Raw genomic sequence first — 18,719 nt, forward strand, 5'->3', positions numbered from 1 at the left:
CGAAACACACTTTTGCATGAAAAACCAGTTATTCAAAAAACCATTTCCCACCCTGTCTTTGAAGTGAAGATTGGATCATCCACATTTTCAGCAGTAATCGATTCTGGATCACCTATGTCGGTTATAAATGAAGAAACTTTCAACGAATGTAACAAAGAGAACACCTATCCTACGTTACCATTAGGCAAAACTAAAGTAAAAGGAGCAGTATCTGGTAAAGGAGTAGATGTAAAATTACAGACACACTTATCATTTTGTATTGCAGGTCATACGTTCCACTCCAATTTTTGGATTGTTCTCTTATTGACGACAGACGTTATTTTAGGTACGAGTTTTTTGGTACAACACGACGCAGTTATTGATTTTCAAAATTCGTATTTAATGTTAAAGGATGAAAATGTACAACTGGCATTAGAATTTCAGCACGCTTTATCTGCAGACGAACAGGCAATTAATCGAACAGAGGTCATTTCTACATCGCGTAACACAAACTGTCATTCCACATTGTTCACAGATACGTACGTACACCACTACAATACACCAGATGAAGCCGACTATGACATTAGGCAAATGATTTCAGATAAAGTAAAACAGAGCAACGCAAATACAGATGACGAACGTACTCAACTACACAAAATTCTTTTACAGCAAGCTCCAGTTTTCGACACCATCCCTGGTACTATGTACGGTTTTATGTATGAATTTCGAGGTAAATAGCATGACACATTTAAGGCTAAACATTATCCTATTCCGAATTCCCGGTACACAAAATGTTGTAGCAGACGCATTATCCCGTTCTCTCAGCAACAATCAGCAAGACATCGCCACTAACTTCTGTCAAGAAAATTCTAGCGTCATGTATATTCAACGAGTTGCATTTGAAAATTTCATTTCGTCGTCATTACGAGACATAGCACAAGAGCAGAGCAAAGACAACGTATGGGAAAAAAATTAAACTCCTTTGGCACGATAGGAATAACGTCACCATTAGAAACCATTACACTGTACGCTATAACATTCTGTTTCGCCGCTCTCACCCTGACGGCAACAACTGGTTATTATGCATTTCTGACGAGCTTGTTAACAAATTAATTTGGTATACTCATTTAAGTTACGCACATTATAGAGCCAGAAAATTTTTTCTTATACTGAGACAGAACAGTTATTTTGCCAACATGGAAAAACGTATTCGACGAGTTTTAACGTCATGTAAAATCTGCCAGAAAGCTAAATCAGGCACGACTTCACATATTCCACCGTTACATCCCATTGTACCCGTTAAATTGAGACACATGGCCGCTGTAGACTTTTTTGGTCCAATTCCCAGAACTAATAGAGGTTTTTGCTACATCTTTGTCGCTGTTGAACTCACTTCGAAATTTGTTACCTTCACTCCGTTACGCAAAGCTACTGCTAAATCTATTTCGAATGCATTTGTAAAACATTTTTTATTTAATGTAGGACATGTATTGAAAGTATTTTCCGACAATGGACCACAATTTCGTTCTGCGATATGGACACGTATGTTACGAGCCAGAAACATTTCTCCGATCTATATATCCATGTATCACGGTTCTTCGAACCCTTCTGAACGGCTAGTGAAAGAAATTGCTAAACTATGTAGAATATACTGCCATAAAAACATATTGATTGGGATACACATATACTCTCATTCCAGGATGTAATTAACTCCATACGAAATGAATCTACTATGCTATCTCCGACTGTTATATTGAAAAATGTTGAACCAACTAACAAAATGAAAGAATTAGTATCTTTTCCTACATCTCGTCGACTACGTCACCATGAAATAATTGTCATTGCGCTCAACAGCATCAAACGTGCCGCAGAGCGCCGGAGACGACAGCAAAAACAGGTTTGTACGCGCCGTGATTTTCACATTGGACAGAAGATATTAGTATGCACACATTATTTATCCAACAGAGGAAAGAGTAGATACAGTAAATTTGAACTTCTATACACATGTCCATATAGAATTCGCAGCATTCCTCACCCCAGTGTAGTACATGTCGAAACTTTGAGAACCAGAAAAAGCAAGGGCAATCACCATATTTCCAATATTAAACCCTTTGTTGAATGAACATACCTTATGATTTGTCGCACTGTAATGCCACTTGCAGATATTTATATAAACACTTACTGATGATTATCATATTTTTTCCTAGCAAGTGCCCGGAAAGGTAAGGTTAGCAGGTCGCTTTTCTTGTCATTATATATTAGACCGAGCACATTTTCCATTTTTGGTGTATGTCTGATTGTTTTCCTATCGAATGTAGAATTTTTTTCTCTATGCACTATGAAATCTTTCAAGATGTAAGACACACCGCCGGCTGCGGTGGTCTAGCGGTTCTGGCGCTGCAGTCCGGAACCGCGGGACTGCTACGGTCGCAGGTTCGAATCCTGCCTCGGGCATGGGTGTGTGTGATGTCCTTAGGTTAGTTAGGTTTAAGTAGTTCTAAGTTCTAGGGGACTTATGAACTAAGATGTTGAGTCCCATAGTGCTCAGAGCCATTTTTTTTGTAAGACACACCAGTTGATTTTGACATTTTTGCCTTATGATATCTCCATATCTTGTCTATTCTACATATTTTGCTACTTCATTATGATACAGTGTGTACATTTTGCATTTGAAAACTGTCTATGTTTTTGGCATAATACGTTTTCTGTCATGCTATGCTGTATGCTTAGTTATATCACTAGAAACAAGTTTTTATTTAATGGGTAAATGAAGTAAATGCAAGATATTAATCCAAATTCGTCATTTTCAGAAAGCAATAACGTGTAAAAGAAATAAATTAAACAAACCACAGTGGATTACTATGAAATGGGAATTTCATCTTCGGAATGAACGAAAGAAAATGCAATAACTTGTCATGAAGAGTAAATGGATCAGAATTAACAAGCACTAACAAGAATATGCTACACACATCGTATGATAGCAGTCTTCACTAATTTTTTTTCTTTCAGAATTCGAGGCGATTGATGCAAGCTGCCAGACAGAACTACACATGTTAATTTTAGTGATGAAATATGCTAGAAGTAAGAAACTCTACACTATGAATAGTTGTATGAAGTAAATTGTAATATGAATAATGAAGTGTCTATTTTTTTGCAGATGATAATAAATGATGATGAATAGTTGTATGAAGAATATGGTAATATGAATAATGAATTTTTTCTTTGCAGATGATGATAATGATGAAGTTATGGTAATATGAATAATGAAGTTTTTCTTTGCAGATGAGGATAATGATTAATTTTACATATTTTCTATTAGTTAAGAGATGCTGTGTAGTTATTTAAGTATTTGTTGCAGTTCCTTTCGACAGTATGTCTTATGTCACATAGTATAATGACTGAATGTTTTGGGAAAGACAGCTAGATTACATAAATATTAAGTCAACGTTTCATTACCTGTTAATTCGAGGTTTACTACTTTTCAGCATAATATACATTTTTTCTTTCAGGTCAATAACCCATTTTGTATTTTTTCCAGGAGAAGCTTTTCATGATATGAAACCTGTTCTAATACTTGCATTTTTTTTTACCCAGTTGTGTCTATCATTTATGAATGTTATCACATATACTCTACTTGTTTCATAACCTTGCTACAGCTGACTCATGACAAATGACGTTATTAATCCTTATTTCCAGCAATAAGTCAAAAGCAAATATTTCCATGCCCCAGCAATTGACTATCGATCCCAATGCAATGCATTGCTAGCACAAAAAAAATTATTACCACTCCCAACTATTACCAGTATACAACTAAATAATGCTTCCAGTTTAAGTTATATTTCTAGTCCTAAATATAATGCAAATTTTTCTGATGTGTTGAGTCCATTATGTCTGTGTATTATTGGACGACAGACCTTGAGTAATAGTTAGAATGTCTTACATTTAAATATGTGTTATGTCACTTGCATGATATAATATATAAACATTAGCATATTGATGCTACACCCAATAACTCTTGCTTTGAATGACAACTTCTGAATAATGCGTAAAAAATGCTTTGTAACTGGCCAATGAGTGCCAATAATTACTGTAATGAGATGACTTATGATGCCAATGATTACTGTAATATGATTACTTATACATAAATCTTATGCCAATAGTTAACTCTTGCTTTGAATGATGACTTCTGAATAATGAATAAAAATGCTTTGTAACTGGCCAATGAGTGCCAATAATTACTGTAATGATATGACTTATGATGCCAATGATTAATGTAATGAGATGACTTATGGATAAATGCTATGCCAATAATTCCTATAAATAATATTTTGTTGTACTCTATAAATGTTATGCCAATGATTACTGTAATGAGAAGACTTATGATGCCACTAATTACTGTAATTAGATGACTTATGAATAATGTTCTGTAATAATTACTGTATCGAGATGACTTATGAATAATGTTCTGTAATACTCCATACATAGTACAGAAATGTTTAGTAACTAACCAATGAGTGCTACTAATTATTCAAATCGGTTGATACACTAATGTAATGCTCAATGATGACTAGCATAAGACTTAATGTCCTTCACCTTCTGACCTAATTACCAGCAGTTACTGCAATATCCGTAAGTCCTGTCCATCCTCATGATCATGGAGCACTATATTTGGTTTTTGCACTAATTCTACGTTGATGTAAGAGTATGGATTCTACAAGAATGTAGTGTCGACAAATCAAGCTGTCCACCACCTTGAACGATGGAGATGTTATTATGGTCCTACTGTTTGGTGTACCTAATGTACTACCAAAATGATAACATACAATATTAATGCAACATTTCAGTATCTTGGCTACACTGATAAAAACTTCAGGAGGAGAACGTCAGATTGTCTCACTTGGTGGTGTGCTTCTGTAGAAAGATATGGACTTTCAGTGCAGCTACTTGCAACCCACTGTGCTACAACCATGATGCTATACTTCCCATTCCTTTCCTAGTTCTTGAAAAATGCTAAAGACTTCTACAGTGCGTGTGCACTTCATTTCATTTGTTAATATGATCAGTTCTCCTAAATATGCTGAAGACTTATACAGTGCATGTGCACTTTATTTCATTTCTTAATGTATTTAGTTCTTATAAAAAAATGCTAAATATTTATACAATGCTTGTGCACTTCATTTCATTTGTTAATATGATCAGTTCTTCTAAATATGCTAAAAATTTTACAGTGCGTGTCCACTTCATTTCACTTGTTAATATGATCAGTTCTCCTAACTATGCTACAGACTTATCCAGTGCGTGTGAACTTTATTTCATTTCTCAATGTGTGTAATTCTTGTAAAATGCTAAAGACTTCTACAGTGCGTGTGCACTTCATTTCATTTGTTAATATGATCAGTTCTCCTAAATATGCTACAGACTTTTACAGTGCATGTGCACTTTATTTCATCTCTTAATGTGATCAGTTCATGTACAAATGTTAAAGACTTATACAGTGCCTGTGCACTTTATTTCATTTCTCAGTATGTTTAAATTCTTACAAAATGGTAAAGACTTATTCAGTGCGTGTGCACTCTATTTCATTTCTTAATATGTTCTGCACTTATTAATAATGTATATACTCTGTGACTGTAGACTTAGTAACTAAATAAATTATAGAAAAATTTGTTGCTCATGGCAAGTCCAATTGACTCACCCTCACCATCGCTGCCAAATTTTTGCCCCCACCCCCACCCCCAGTGGTGGGTTATTTAAGAGGTTATTTAAGAGGTCCACCTTTCGTCAGAATTGTTTTAGCGAAAGACGTGCCTTGCGCTGTCGACCAACTGTGCACAAGGTGACTGAAGATAATAGCGAGGTGGCACCAAAGTCTACTGTCTTTTTGCCTTACTCAGGGAGTATTTCGAATAAGATATGTCGTATTTTGCGGAGAAATATAATAAAATTATGTTAAGTGTGTTTTTCGACCACCATCTAAGATCAGGTTCTTTTAAGTTCCGTAAGGGCTGGTCTTTGTTTGCGTAAGGCGTTGTCTAGCGCATTCCTTGCAGTTGCTACATGTCATATATTCTCCAGACTGTGGATGACCGGTGTACTGAGCCTAAACGGCACACACACCTACAACAGCCGAGAAAATACGTCATTGCAGACCATTGTCTTGGCACCGATCGTATGGAACATAACAATGCAGGGATTCTGGGGTGCACTCCGAGCTATATGCATTAAGGAAGCTGTTGAAATTTAATTATTAAGTAACCTTTACAATAGAGATGGCGCTTTTCTTAAAAATTCTGAATGGAGTCCTGCTCTCTTTGTAAGAGGTTCATGATTAAGGAATTTGTTGCTAGCGCACTCGAGCAGATGTAATTTCGATGGATTGCTCACGCGCTGCCTGCGATATGTAAGCTATAAGAGAATCTCAGACCAAAGAGCAGTGTTGTCAGCAGTAGGAACTGTGTAGCAGTAGGATTAAGTAGTTGCTAGCGAACAGTCTGGTGTATCGTTTTGGCTGGCCCGGTCGTGGGGAGCGATGGCGGAGCGTCGCGCATTGATAGTATTGTTAAATCAAATCCCATGTAAATGTTTAAAAAAAATCTCTGAATAATAATCTTTCTCATAAAAAGTAACTTTTGACAATCATTCATTTCAATTTAAAGAACTCACTAATTTCTCCAATCCTTGATCATCTCGATTATTGAAAAGAAAAATCAATTGTTTCTTTTTATACATGAGAAATCTATCGGCCAGCATTGCACTGGGCTGTGCCAGAAAAGTTTAGTTTCATATAGGAGCAGATATATATGCGTTATCCGGCGACTAGACTGAGGTAAGAATTTTCAATTTATTCAGTATGATCTTTCAGGGCCATGACGCAGCACTGCTGACGTCCAAAATTTACCAGTTTAAATTCACAGTCAATTATTGAAAGGTTATAAGTGAGTCACATTTTTATTATTTCTAGGTTACGGAATAATAAACTGTGGGAAGGTTACGCTGAATGTGAATGAAATAAATAATTATATTGTTTTTACTGTTGGGAGGTTACGGAATTTTTCTATTGGGAGGTTACATCTTCCTCGTCAAAAAACAAAGGGACATATTTTATGCTACCTCAGCCTTTGTCGCGCTGAGTAGCCTTGCCGCCTGGGGCGTCTTGCCACGGTTCGCGAGGCTGCCCCCGTCGGAGTTTCGAGTCCTCCCTCGGGCATGGGTGTGTGTGTGTGTTGTCCTTAGCGTAATTTAGTTTAATTAGTGTGTAAGCCTAGCGACCGATGACTTCATCAGTTTGGTCCCATAGTCCTTACCACAAATTTCCAAAATTTACCTCAACCGTTGATAATTAATTTTACCATCGATAACTTCAGATGTCGGTCATCTTTGGTCTGTGATCACGCTAGTGTTTCTCTGAAAACCGTATTTAAATTCCCTTACATAGCAGTTACTTGCGGCATTTTTGCCTTGAAAATAGCAGGGTGTCCTCCTCTCTAAATACCGGCGGTTGTCGACGAAGTCACCCTGCTGCTTTCCCGTAAGTTATCTGAACAAAAAAGAAATATCCATGACAAACTTAATTTTTGTATCCCAGATTATAAATCATACAAGGACTTCTCAGTTTTTCTGAGGTAGTACAGTGTGAAATATGATTAAAAAAAAACCAGTCTTTCTGCAGTTGTAAATTACCGAGCATCTGAACTTCTCTGTGTGTACTGCATCAGTGGCGGGAGCTCGTGTTTTGTAAACACCGCCTGCAGAACGCAACGTCACTGTCAATTGCATGTTGGCGTGGCGCTTGATATAGTACAGAGGTCGACCGCGCGCAGCCTTGAAAAGAGCCGGTCTGCATCGTGCCAGTCAGTAGGCGCGAAGGTTGCTGGCAGGAACTTCCTTCGCGAGATGCTGGACGTAGCGGCTTTGCTGATAGCGGTCTTTGTGATCGCAGTCTCTGCGAGCATCATCTCCAGGAAACTGTTCTGGAGAGAGTTCGAGAAGCTTCCTGGTCTCGTACCTCTGCCCTTCATTGGGTCTGCCTACGTAGCATTCTTCGTTAAGCGTGAAGGTAAGTCGACGTTTTCCAATTACGTGGCTTCCAAATACATCGTACAAGAAGATGTTGGCAAACGCAGGCGACTTCGTAGTTATTTTCCACCTCTCCATTTACCAAACCCAAAATTACTATCTGTACACCTTAAGTTGTAGTTATGGGGAAACATATACCTTGGGGTACGAAGTGTGTCACAAAAATAGTGGCCACACAATAATATATCTCCGCAGTGATTATCCTACACCCATGAATAAAAAATGGTTGCCTCTTAAGGGGCTACTCTGAGTCGTCTGTTGGCCAGAGAATTAATCGTGGAAACATGTGGTCTCTGGACCCCCATTGCTTCACGACTATTGTCACTGTATATCAAAGATATTCAATCCACGTTGAGCTCTTCTGCCAAATATTTACATGCAGATGTCTTCAGGTTGTATTAAAGTTCCAGCCCTAAGACCATTTAAGATCATTTCCGTTGCCGTAACCGGAGTGAAAATAGCTATGATCCGTATCGCCTTGTGCAAAAACACCTGGGCCTTAAACAAAATCCTAAGAACTCACAGGTATCCTCGTATGATGTCGAAAGTTCGTAAGCGAACATTTTGTGAGACAGCTACTCCAATATTCCTCGCTACTATCAAACTAGTCCACCAGAAAACAGTAAATGACTTCGCATAATCTTGAATGAGCGTCTATAAGCAGAAAGACAAACTGTTAAAGCAACCAGAAAGCGCTCATTATATATTTCGTTTTTCTATTTTGCCACAGTTACGCGACTACAACGATGTTCCAAACATTAATTAAATGTGTGTACCATTTGATGATGAATAGCTGGGCGACTGAAAGCCGGTCTTGGTAAATAAAAATTGAATCATTGCAATGATACTGTAATCGTTCTGCTGATAAGCCTATATATGAGCTTTAACAGAAGCTTAAATTGTGGTCTCTGCAATACCAATCAGCGGACTTTTCTTCTGTGGTTACAGTTTTCGATTGTCATTCTCGTCGATTATTATCAAAAGGAGCAAGGTCACTTTGATTTCAGCTGCCCATTTTCCACCATTGTATATGTCTTCAGTTGTCGATGTACCATACAAAATAAAAAATCTTACGTCGGTACAGTAATCCTGTTTTATCCTTTGAACTAAAGACACACATCAAGACTATTTTAAACTCTGTACCTGCTCATAAAATAAAACCGAATATCTACTCCATCTATATGGAAATCTAAACACTTTTTACTGTGCCCTCACATAGTAACTTTGGAAATAACCTCAATGTCTGTGAATGAATGGGATCGGATGGAATCTGAATGTCTTTCCCTATAACGTGAGTGTTGGTGTAAGGTGATTACGTTTGTATCTTAGATATCGTGGTCATTAGTCGGACGAGAACGTGAGAAGAAATCACCGATGTCACTGACTGATTACCCTGACGTAGATTCGAATCATACTCTCCCGGTGTCCAGCTTCTTCACCACAGAGACATTTTCCTCGGCAGCTGTTTAATCCTAGGACGCTTACAGTATAACGATATCTGACTAATATAGCGACTTCAGTCTCATTCTGCACAGTCGAGACATAATGTCACTCCCCCTATCAGCGGCAATGGTATTTTGTGACCAGAATAGTGCACTGGGATAATTAACAACGTCCAAAATGAACCGTCAAACAATTAAGAAACTTAGAAGTACTCTTAAGAACATATGACGAGAAAAATAAAGAGTTGATACTGTTTTGATTCACTAAGGTGCACGATCTCTCATCATACTGACCACACGGTACGCTACATTGGCCGGGAACTGGCCAAACAATCCCCTTAGGTTATCACTTGGAATCAAAGAAAAGTCTCGGTTTTCACCGTTTTTGAATACTGAAAGGTTGAAGTCTACTTTTGCGCACCTAGCTGAAGTATTAAGTCGGCAAATTGTTTTTTCTGGTGAAGTTTGTCCCGTGCTGTCATAAGAGATTCGAGGACAATCGTAAAAAGAGCGGAGAAGTTAGACAGTGTGTGTATGTGGATCTCACTACAAATTTTTGATTTTTGTATTTTGTTATCTTTCGCAGAAAGTCCACGGCTACTTTTGCACAGCTTTTTGCCTTTTTCAACGGAACAGTCTCTCTTATCGCCATTTATCCGCAATCGATAACAGCCTGTTTACGTACTTTATCAGGTGTTTATTCAGAATGGAGGTCACTCGCTACGGAAAATCGATTTTAATTATGAACAGTTCATGAACTATTCCAGCATCAGCAGTAACTATATTTTCATAAAGATAAATATTAGTAACTCAAAGAGCTGTTCACAATTTAAGATAAAATTAGACCATAGGCAAGGCAATCGTGCTGGTGTGGATGGCACACATAGACATGCTACTTCCACGTCATCGTTCGGACACCTAGAACACTCCAGATTTTCTTTACTACACTGACGGAAAAAAATCGCAACGTAAAAAAATAATAAATGTACAGTAATGAAATTTCGGAAATACATTTGTCTACGTAACATATTTAAGTGACTAACAGTCCTAGATCCCAGGTTAACGTAAACGCGGGATAAGCTGTTGCAAATGTGAAATGTTGGTACATTAATAACAGATGTAACCGCAAAATTGTTAAATGAAAGCATGCAAAAGTGCATGAATTGTGTTGTACAGGTGCCGGATGTCAGTTTGTGGGATAGATTTCCCTGCCTGTTGCATTTGGTCGGTCAATACAAGAACGATTGGTATTGATTGTGAATGACGCTGGAGTTGTTGTCCGATGATGTTCCATATGAGCTCGACTGGAGACAGATCTGGTTATTGATTAGGCCAAGGCAACATGTCGATAATCTGTAGACGATCTCTGTTTATAACAGTGGTATGTGGGCGACTGTTATCCTGTTGGAAAACATCCCCTTGAAGGCTGTTAATGAATTGCAGCACAACAGATCTAATCACCAATGTGACGCACAAATTTGCAGTCAGGGAGCGTGGGATAACCGTAGTGTGCTCCATCATAACTCCAAGTGTAGGTGCAGTGTGCCTAGCTCGCAGATATGTTGGTTGCTGGCCCTCAATTGATTTCATTCTAATCCACATACGGCCATCACTGGAACCTAGCACAACCATATTTCATCATAAAACACAACAGACCTCCACCCTGCCCTCCAAAGAGCTCTGGCTTTGCACTACCGATGTAGCAAATATTGGGACACTGGAAGGCAACGGGGCGTCTGGCTCGGAGCTGTCCTCGAAGTAAACGATTTGTAACTGTTCGTTGTGTCACTGTAGTGCCAACTACTTCTCAGATTGCTGCTACAGATGCAGTATGATGCGACAGAGCCATTCGCCGTATACGACGGTCTTCACTTTCGGCAGTGTCACGTGGTCATCCGGATCCTGGTGTACTTGCAACAGTACATTCCCGGGACCACCGCTGCCAGGGATCATGTACAATGGCTACATTCCTGCCAAGTCTTTCTTCATTATAGTAGAAGGAGCATCCAGCTTCTCGTAGGCCTATTACACGATCACGTTCAAACTAAGTGAGGTGTTGATAACGGTGTCTTTGTCGCTTTAAAGGCGTTCTTGACTAATATCAACTCACCACGTCGAATCACAAAGGTAATAAACGCTCACGACCGTTACAGTGTGTATTTAAAGCAAACCTGATTTGCATCCTCATAGTAGCACTACTAGCACCACTCTCATGCGACTGGCGCGTAATTTGATCAGACATCAGCTTTCAGATATATAAACACGCCTACCAAGTTCCGTTTATGTTGCACAACTCTTTCTTGATCGAAGTGGCCGTGCGGTTCTAGGCGCTGCAGTCTGGAACCGCGAGACCGCTACGGTCGCAGGCTCGACTCCTGCCTCGGGCATGGATGTGTGTGATGTCCTTAGGTTAGTTAGGTGTAAGTAGTTCTGAGTTCTAGGGGACTAATGACCTCAGAAGTTGAGTCCCATAGTGCTCAGAGCCATTTGAACCATCTTTCTTGATGGTACGATTTTTTCAGTGCATTACTGTCCTGTTGATAATACTCCGCCTCATGACAAGAGAAGTCTACTAATTTCTGTGAGAAAGATAATAAAACATAAAATACTTAGATATTCCCAACATACAATTAATCAGAAAAAATTTATTTGCTTTGCTCTTTTGTCGCTTTCTTGTTGTGGTTAACGATTAGCGCTTTCGGTACCAGTTATCTTCACAGTGCATGATTGAAAAATTGTTGAAAGGAGCATTTACAAAATATGCTCCTTTATGATACCTAACGTATGACACAACGTGCAACTACAAATTTAGACAGCACCTCATTCCTGACGTTCAATCGGCAAGCTCGCCTAGCCGAGTGGGTGTGTCTGATACAAAAAATCAAGCTCAGTGCTATGCTTTAAACGGACGCAAACTGCAGCCGTAAGTGTTAAGAGTTCCACTATTGAAACGTCCCCTTTTGAACAATTTATACTCGACTGTGGTTAAACTCACGCACAATATTTTTAGCGCAACGCAATCTGACTTTCAAAAAAAATCCCTACAAAAGAATGGCCCTGACTAACATTAAACTATACCTTTCACAAATCACTTACCTCACAAAAATCTTCGCTACTCAAGCTACTGCAATACAGCGAGCGCCACTACTGCCAGCTAAATAAAAGATTCAAAGTACTGAAGGCACTAACTACTGATAGGCGTAGTTAGCAAATGAAAGATTTTGATAGAGAACAACCAATGTATTTACCTCAATAGTCATAATATATATAGCAGTTCATGACAAATTACAAAACTCCGCCATCTCTCTCCCCACATCCACCACTGCTGGCGGCTCACCTCCAACTGCGCAACGCTACGCGCTGTTCACAGCCAGCTGCCTAACACTACAATGGCGAGTATTACAACAATGCAAAGCAGCCACAGACTGCACACAGCACAGCCAGTGATTTTCATACAGAGGTGGCGTTACCAATAAAAAAAATCTAAACAGCCTACTTACACTATGTACGCGGTTCCTTATTCCTTAAAACAGAATCATAACGCAAAAGATATCTAAAAATAAAAATCACACAAAATGTGGAATATAAGCAGATAAATAACAAAACATAATGAATTAAATACTAACAAAAAAGTTTAGTTTGGCTTGTCGTCGACAGGTAAATAATGACAAATGTTAGGTAAACTATTGCAGTTGGTCAAAGATGAGGGATACAATCGTTTAAAGCTGTTACAAACTTTTCAGTATTCCTACTTAAGTGATTGGCGGAAACCATAGAAATCTAAATTTTCATAGACAGGCAAGAATTACATTCACACTCGTCTCGAATGCTCTTCCAGTACCTTATCCCGTTATGACAAAAAAGTAAACAAAACTACGCGACACCCAAATGATATGTAACCGTTTGTATCGTAAGTGCCACGTACCATTACCAAACACTATTCAAATGATTAACCGAACCAATCTAAATCAATTCGAAAGCAGAGACCAGGGAGGAGTTAATCCCAGTTTATTCCGTGCGGCACAAACTCCGATAGAGGGATGCTATCCGATTTTGTGTCCTAAACGATGAAAGACTATTGTGTACTGTCTTTAACGTGGGGAGTCAGCTGGCACTAAGGATAAACATCGTGAGCTAACCGTGACATGGAGCGCTGCATTGCAATACCCCGCACCACGTAGGAAGCCCTTATTCTGAGACGTGCTTGCCGCCGCTTGTGCAAAGATAAAATCTCTAAAGTAGAATGAGAGAAGAGGTTATCTCACTCATTTGTGCTTAAAAACATGGGCCTGCACGCACCAGGCTGTGTCAAGTTAATTCAGTTACTGTTGACTCTGTTAAGAAGCAGTAAGAGCGGCTGCCATTCGATAACGTAAATAAATTCTGGAGTAAGAGACCCAAACTCGCATGTGGAAATGGCTCTGAGCACTATGGGACTCAACTGCTGAGGTCATTAGTCCCCTAGAACTTAGAACTACTTAAACCTAACTAACCTAAGGACATCACAAACATCCATGCCCGAGGCAGGATTCGAACCGGCGACCGTAGCGGTCTTGCGGTTCCAGACTGCAGCGCCTTTAACCGCACGGCCACTTCGGCCGGCTCGCATGTGGAGAAGGCAAGGTTGCTGAAAAGCGAAATGCGGCAGATTGTAGGAATCAGATGTTGGCTGTTTCTGATATCCAGCACTAAAAAACCTTACGATTGACTGTCATGTTTGTATGGAGGGGAGATTGTTGCATTGTTACAAGGACCTGATCGGCGGGCACTTGGAAGTGTCAGTCTCACTGATGATCAAAATCACGTACAATGATCACACTCAAAAAGACGGAGTGAAAAAAATCTGCTTCTTTCTGGGAGAACTCAGTAGAACTTCCTTCCAAACGAGTTATACCACAGTACCCTTCAGCTTGGAGAGGGATTTCAGTTCCGGGGTCTAAGGGAGAGCAACCACCGGAGCAGGCCACGTTAATTAAAATTTTCAGCAACCACAGTCACCATTCGCAGGCACCGGTATGTTGAGCAACTGCTGCAGTCTCAAACTGAGTTACAGAATATACTCAAATGTTTCAGATTGACGTCGTGGTTTTCACATTTTAATTCAACTACGGTTTTTAGCAATCCCGAGCTAAGCATACCGAGTTCAACACATGCTCAGTCAAGAAAGTTGGTGCATGCATGATTCTTTTTTGTACACTAATGGCCATTAAAATTGCTACATCACGAAGATGACGTGGTACAGACGTGAAATTTAACCGACATGAAGAAGATGTTGTGATATGCAAACGATTAGCTTTACAGAGCATTCACACAAGCTTGGCGACGGTGGCGACACCTACAACGTGCTGACATGGGGAAAGTTTCCAACCGATTTCTCATACACAAACAGCAGTTGACCGGCGTTGCCTGGTGAAACGTTGTTGTGATGCCTCGTGTAAGGAGGAGAAATGCGTACCATCACGTTTCCGACTTTGATTAAGGTCGGATTGTAGCCTATCGCGATTGCGGTGTATCGTATCACGACGTTGCTGCGCGCCTTGGTCGAGATCCAATGACTGTTAGCAGAATATGGAATCGGTGGGTTCAGGAGGGTAATACGGAACTCTGGATCCCAATGGCCTCGTATCACTAGCAGTCGAGATGAGAGGCATCTTATCCGCATGGCTGTAACGCAGCGTGCAGCCACGTCTCGATCCCTGAGTCAACAGATGGGGACGTTTGCAAGACAACAACCATCTGCAAAAACAGTTCGACGACGTTTGCAGCAGCATGGAATATCAGCTCGGAGACCATGGCTGCGGTTACCCTTGACGCTGCATCACAGACAGGAGTGCCCGCGATGGTGTACTCAACGACGAACCTGGGTGCATGAATGGCAAAACGTCATTTTTTCGGATGAATTCAGGTTCTGTTTACAGCATCATGATGGTCGCATCCGTGTTTGGCGACATCACGGTGAACGCACATCGGAAGAGTGTATTCGTCATCGCCATACTGGCGTATCATCCGGCGTGAAGGTATGGGGTGCCATTGGTTACACGTCTCGATCTCCTCTTGTTCGCATTGACGGCACTTTGAACAGTGGACGTTACATTTCAGATGTCTTACGACCCGTGGCTCTGCCCTTCATTCGATCTCTGCGAAACCCTACATTTCAGCAGGATAATCCACGATTGCACGCTGCAGGTCCTGTACGGGCCTTTCTGGATACATAAAATGTTCGACTGCTGCCCTGGCCAGCACATTCTCCAGATATCTCACCAACTGAAAACGTCTGGTCAATGGTGGCCGAGCAACTGGCTCATCACAATACGCCAGTCACTACTAAAATGTTCGACTGCTGCCCTGGCCAGCACATTCTCCAGATATCTCACCAACTGAAAACGTCTGGTCAATGGTGGCCGAGCAACTGGCTCATCACAATACGCCAGTCACTACTCGAGTTGAAGCAGCATGGGAGGCTGTACCTGTACACGCCATCCAAGCTCTGTTTGACTCAATGCCCAGGCGTATCAAGGCCGTTATTTCGGCCAGACGTGGTTGTTCTGGGAACTGATTTCTCAGCATCTATCCACCCAAGTTGCGCGAAAATGTAATCACAGTCAGTTCTAGAATAATATATTTGTCCAATGAATACCCGTTTATCATCTGCATTTCTTCTTGGTGTAGCAATTTTAATGGCCAGTAGTATGGTTTCTTCCTTGCCCCCTGATTAACGATCGACACTCACTATGCGACATCCTTGAAGTTAGTTTTTTCCCCGAATACTGTGTTGACTTTCTCACCTCAGACTCATTACCAGACTTTCTCCAACGTATGATATTTAATTTCCATTATAACCTATGTTAATACCGAATGTACGTAATAGTTTCTTGTCTTTGTGTAAGTGTTGTTAACTTGAAGTCTACAAGGAAATGAAAAAAAACAGGGTTTTATAGTGACCATTGACTTATTTATTAGCCTGATGAACTCCCTATTTTACGACCTTGTGAGTTATAGCACCAGTGTTGCACCTATGTCAGGGCCACCGTTTTTAATAATATCAGTTCATTAAGTTATCCATTGCGTTACACCGGTAATAAAATTTGTATAATTCTCTAGGGAGCAATCTCCTTATCGGTAAGATCACCCATTGGCTCTGAGCACTATGGGACTTAACATCTCAGGTCATCAGTCCCCTAGAACTTAGAACTACACTCCTGGAAATTGAAATAAGAACACCATGAATTCATTGTCCCAGGAAGGGGAAACTTTATTGACACATTCCTGGGGTCAGATACATCACATGATCACACTGACAGAACCACAGGCACATAGACACAGGCAACAGAGCATGCACGATGTCGGCACTAGTACAGTGTATATCCACCTTTCGCCGCAATGCAGGCTGCTATTCTCCCATGGAGACGATCGTAGAGATGCTGGATGTAGTCCTGTGGAACGGCTTGCCATGCCATTTCCACCTGGCGCCTCAGTTGGACCAGCGTTCGTGCTGGACGTGCAGACCGCGTGAGACGGCGCTTCATCCAGTCCCAAACATGCTCAATGGGGGACAGATCCGGAGATCTTGCTGGCCAGGGTAGTTGACTTACACCTTCTAGAGCACGTTGGGTGGCACGGGATACATGCGGACGTGCATTGTCCTGTTGGAACAGCAAGTTCCCTTGCCGGTCTAGGAATGGTAGAACGATGGGTTCGATGACGGTTTGGATGTACCGTGCACTATTCAGTGTCCCCTCGACGATCACCAGTGGTGTACGGCCAGTGTAGGAGATCGCTCCCCACACCATGATGCCGGGTGTTGGCCCTGTGTGCCTCGGTCGTATGCAGTCCTCATTGTGGCGCTCACCTGCACGGTGCCAAACACGCATACGACCATCATTGGCACCAAGGCAGAAGCGACTCTCATCGCTGAAGACGACACGTCTCCATTCGTCCCTCCATTCACGCCTGTCGCGACACCACTGGAGGCGGGCTGCACGATGTTGGGGCGTGAGCGGAAGACGGCCTTTAGGTGTGCGGGACCGTAGCCCAGCTTCATGGAGACGGTTGCGAATGGTCCTCGCCGATACCCCAGGAGCAACAGTGTCCCTAATTTGCTGGGAAGTGGCGGTGCGGTCCCCTACGGCACTGCGTAGGATCCTACGGTCTTGGCGTGCATCCGTGCGTCGCTGCGGTCCGGTCCCAGGTCGACGGGCACGTGCACCTTCCGCCGACCACTGGCGACAACATCGATGTACTGTGGAGACCTCACGCCCCACGTGTTGAGCAATTCGGCGGTACGTCCACCCGGCCTCCCGCATGCCCACTATACGCCCTCGCTCAAAGTCAGTCAGCTGGACATACGGTTCACGTCCACGCTGTCGCGGCATGCTACCAGTGTTAAAGACTGCGATGGAGCTCCGTATGCCACGGCAAACTGGCTGACACTGACGGCGGCGGTGCACAAATGCTGCGCAGCTAGCGCCATTCGACGGCCAACACTGCGGTTCGTGGTGTGTCCGCTGTGCCGTGCGTGTGATCATTGCTTGTACAGCCCTCTCGCAGTGTCCGGAGCAAGTATGGTGGGTCTGACACACCGGTGTCTATGTGTTCTTTTTTCCATTTCCAGGAGTGTATTTAAACCTAATTAACCTAAGGACATCACATACATCCATGCCCGAGGCAGGATTCGAACCTGCAACCGTAGCGGTCGCGCGGTTCCAGACTGAAGCGCCTAGAACCGCTCGGCCAGATCACCCATTACAGATATTTCTGACGTCCACCGTAGTTTTCGATTACTCGTGTTCTGATTTAGTAGTAAGAACTATATTTCCAGATAAAAATTTTGCCTTTTCCGTAAGGGTCAGAGAAATGACGAAAGAATGATTATCACAGCCTTCATCTAAAAACCATTAAGTCGCTGGTACGTAGGTAATGCATGTATTTTCTTTCAGCAAGAAGGGGTGGTGTGTATCAGTAAGTCGTTGTCCAGTTTGAAAATTTTCATTGAAAAAATGGTTCAAATGGCTCTGAGCACTATGCGACTTAACTTCTGAGGTCTTCAGTCGCCTAGAACTTAGAACTAATTAAACCTAACTAACCTAAGGACATCGCACATATCCATGCCCGAGGCAGGATTCGTACCTACGACCGTAGCGGTCGCGCGGTTCCAGACTGTAGCGCCTAGAACCGCACGGCCACACCGGCTGGATTTTCATTAAACTTTTGAAGGAATTTTAT

The 18,719-nt window shown here is 41.5% G+C and overlaps 1 protein-coding gene across 1 annotated transcript in view; it reads left to right on the top strand.

Moving 5' to 3' along the window:
* LOC126199581 (uncharacterized) overlaps positions 1-18,719 on the top strand; it is a 252,274-nt gene that overhangs the window by 153,152 nt on the left and 80,403 nt on the right. Inside the window, exon 13 of the mRNA XM_049936505.1 lies at positions 7,695-8,035. Coding sequence (XP_049792462.1) covers positions 7,695-8,035 — 341 coding nt within the window. The remainder of the gene's footprint in view (positions 1-7,694; positions 8,036-18,719) is intronic.

Source organism: Schistocerca nitens, chromosome 8, assembly GCF_023898315.1.
Source record: "Schistocerca nitens isolate TAMUIC-IGC-003100 chromosome 8, iqSchNite1.1, whole genome shotgun sequence".
Lineage (NCBI taxonomy): Eukaryota > Metazoa > Arthropoda > Insecta > Orthoptera > Acrididae > Schistocerca > Schistocerca nitens.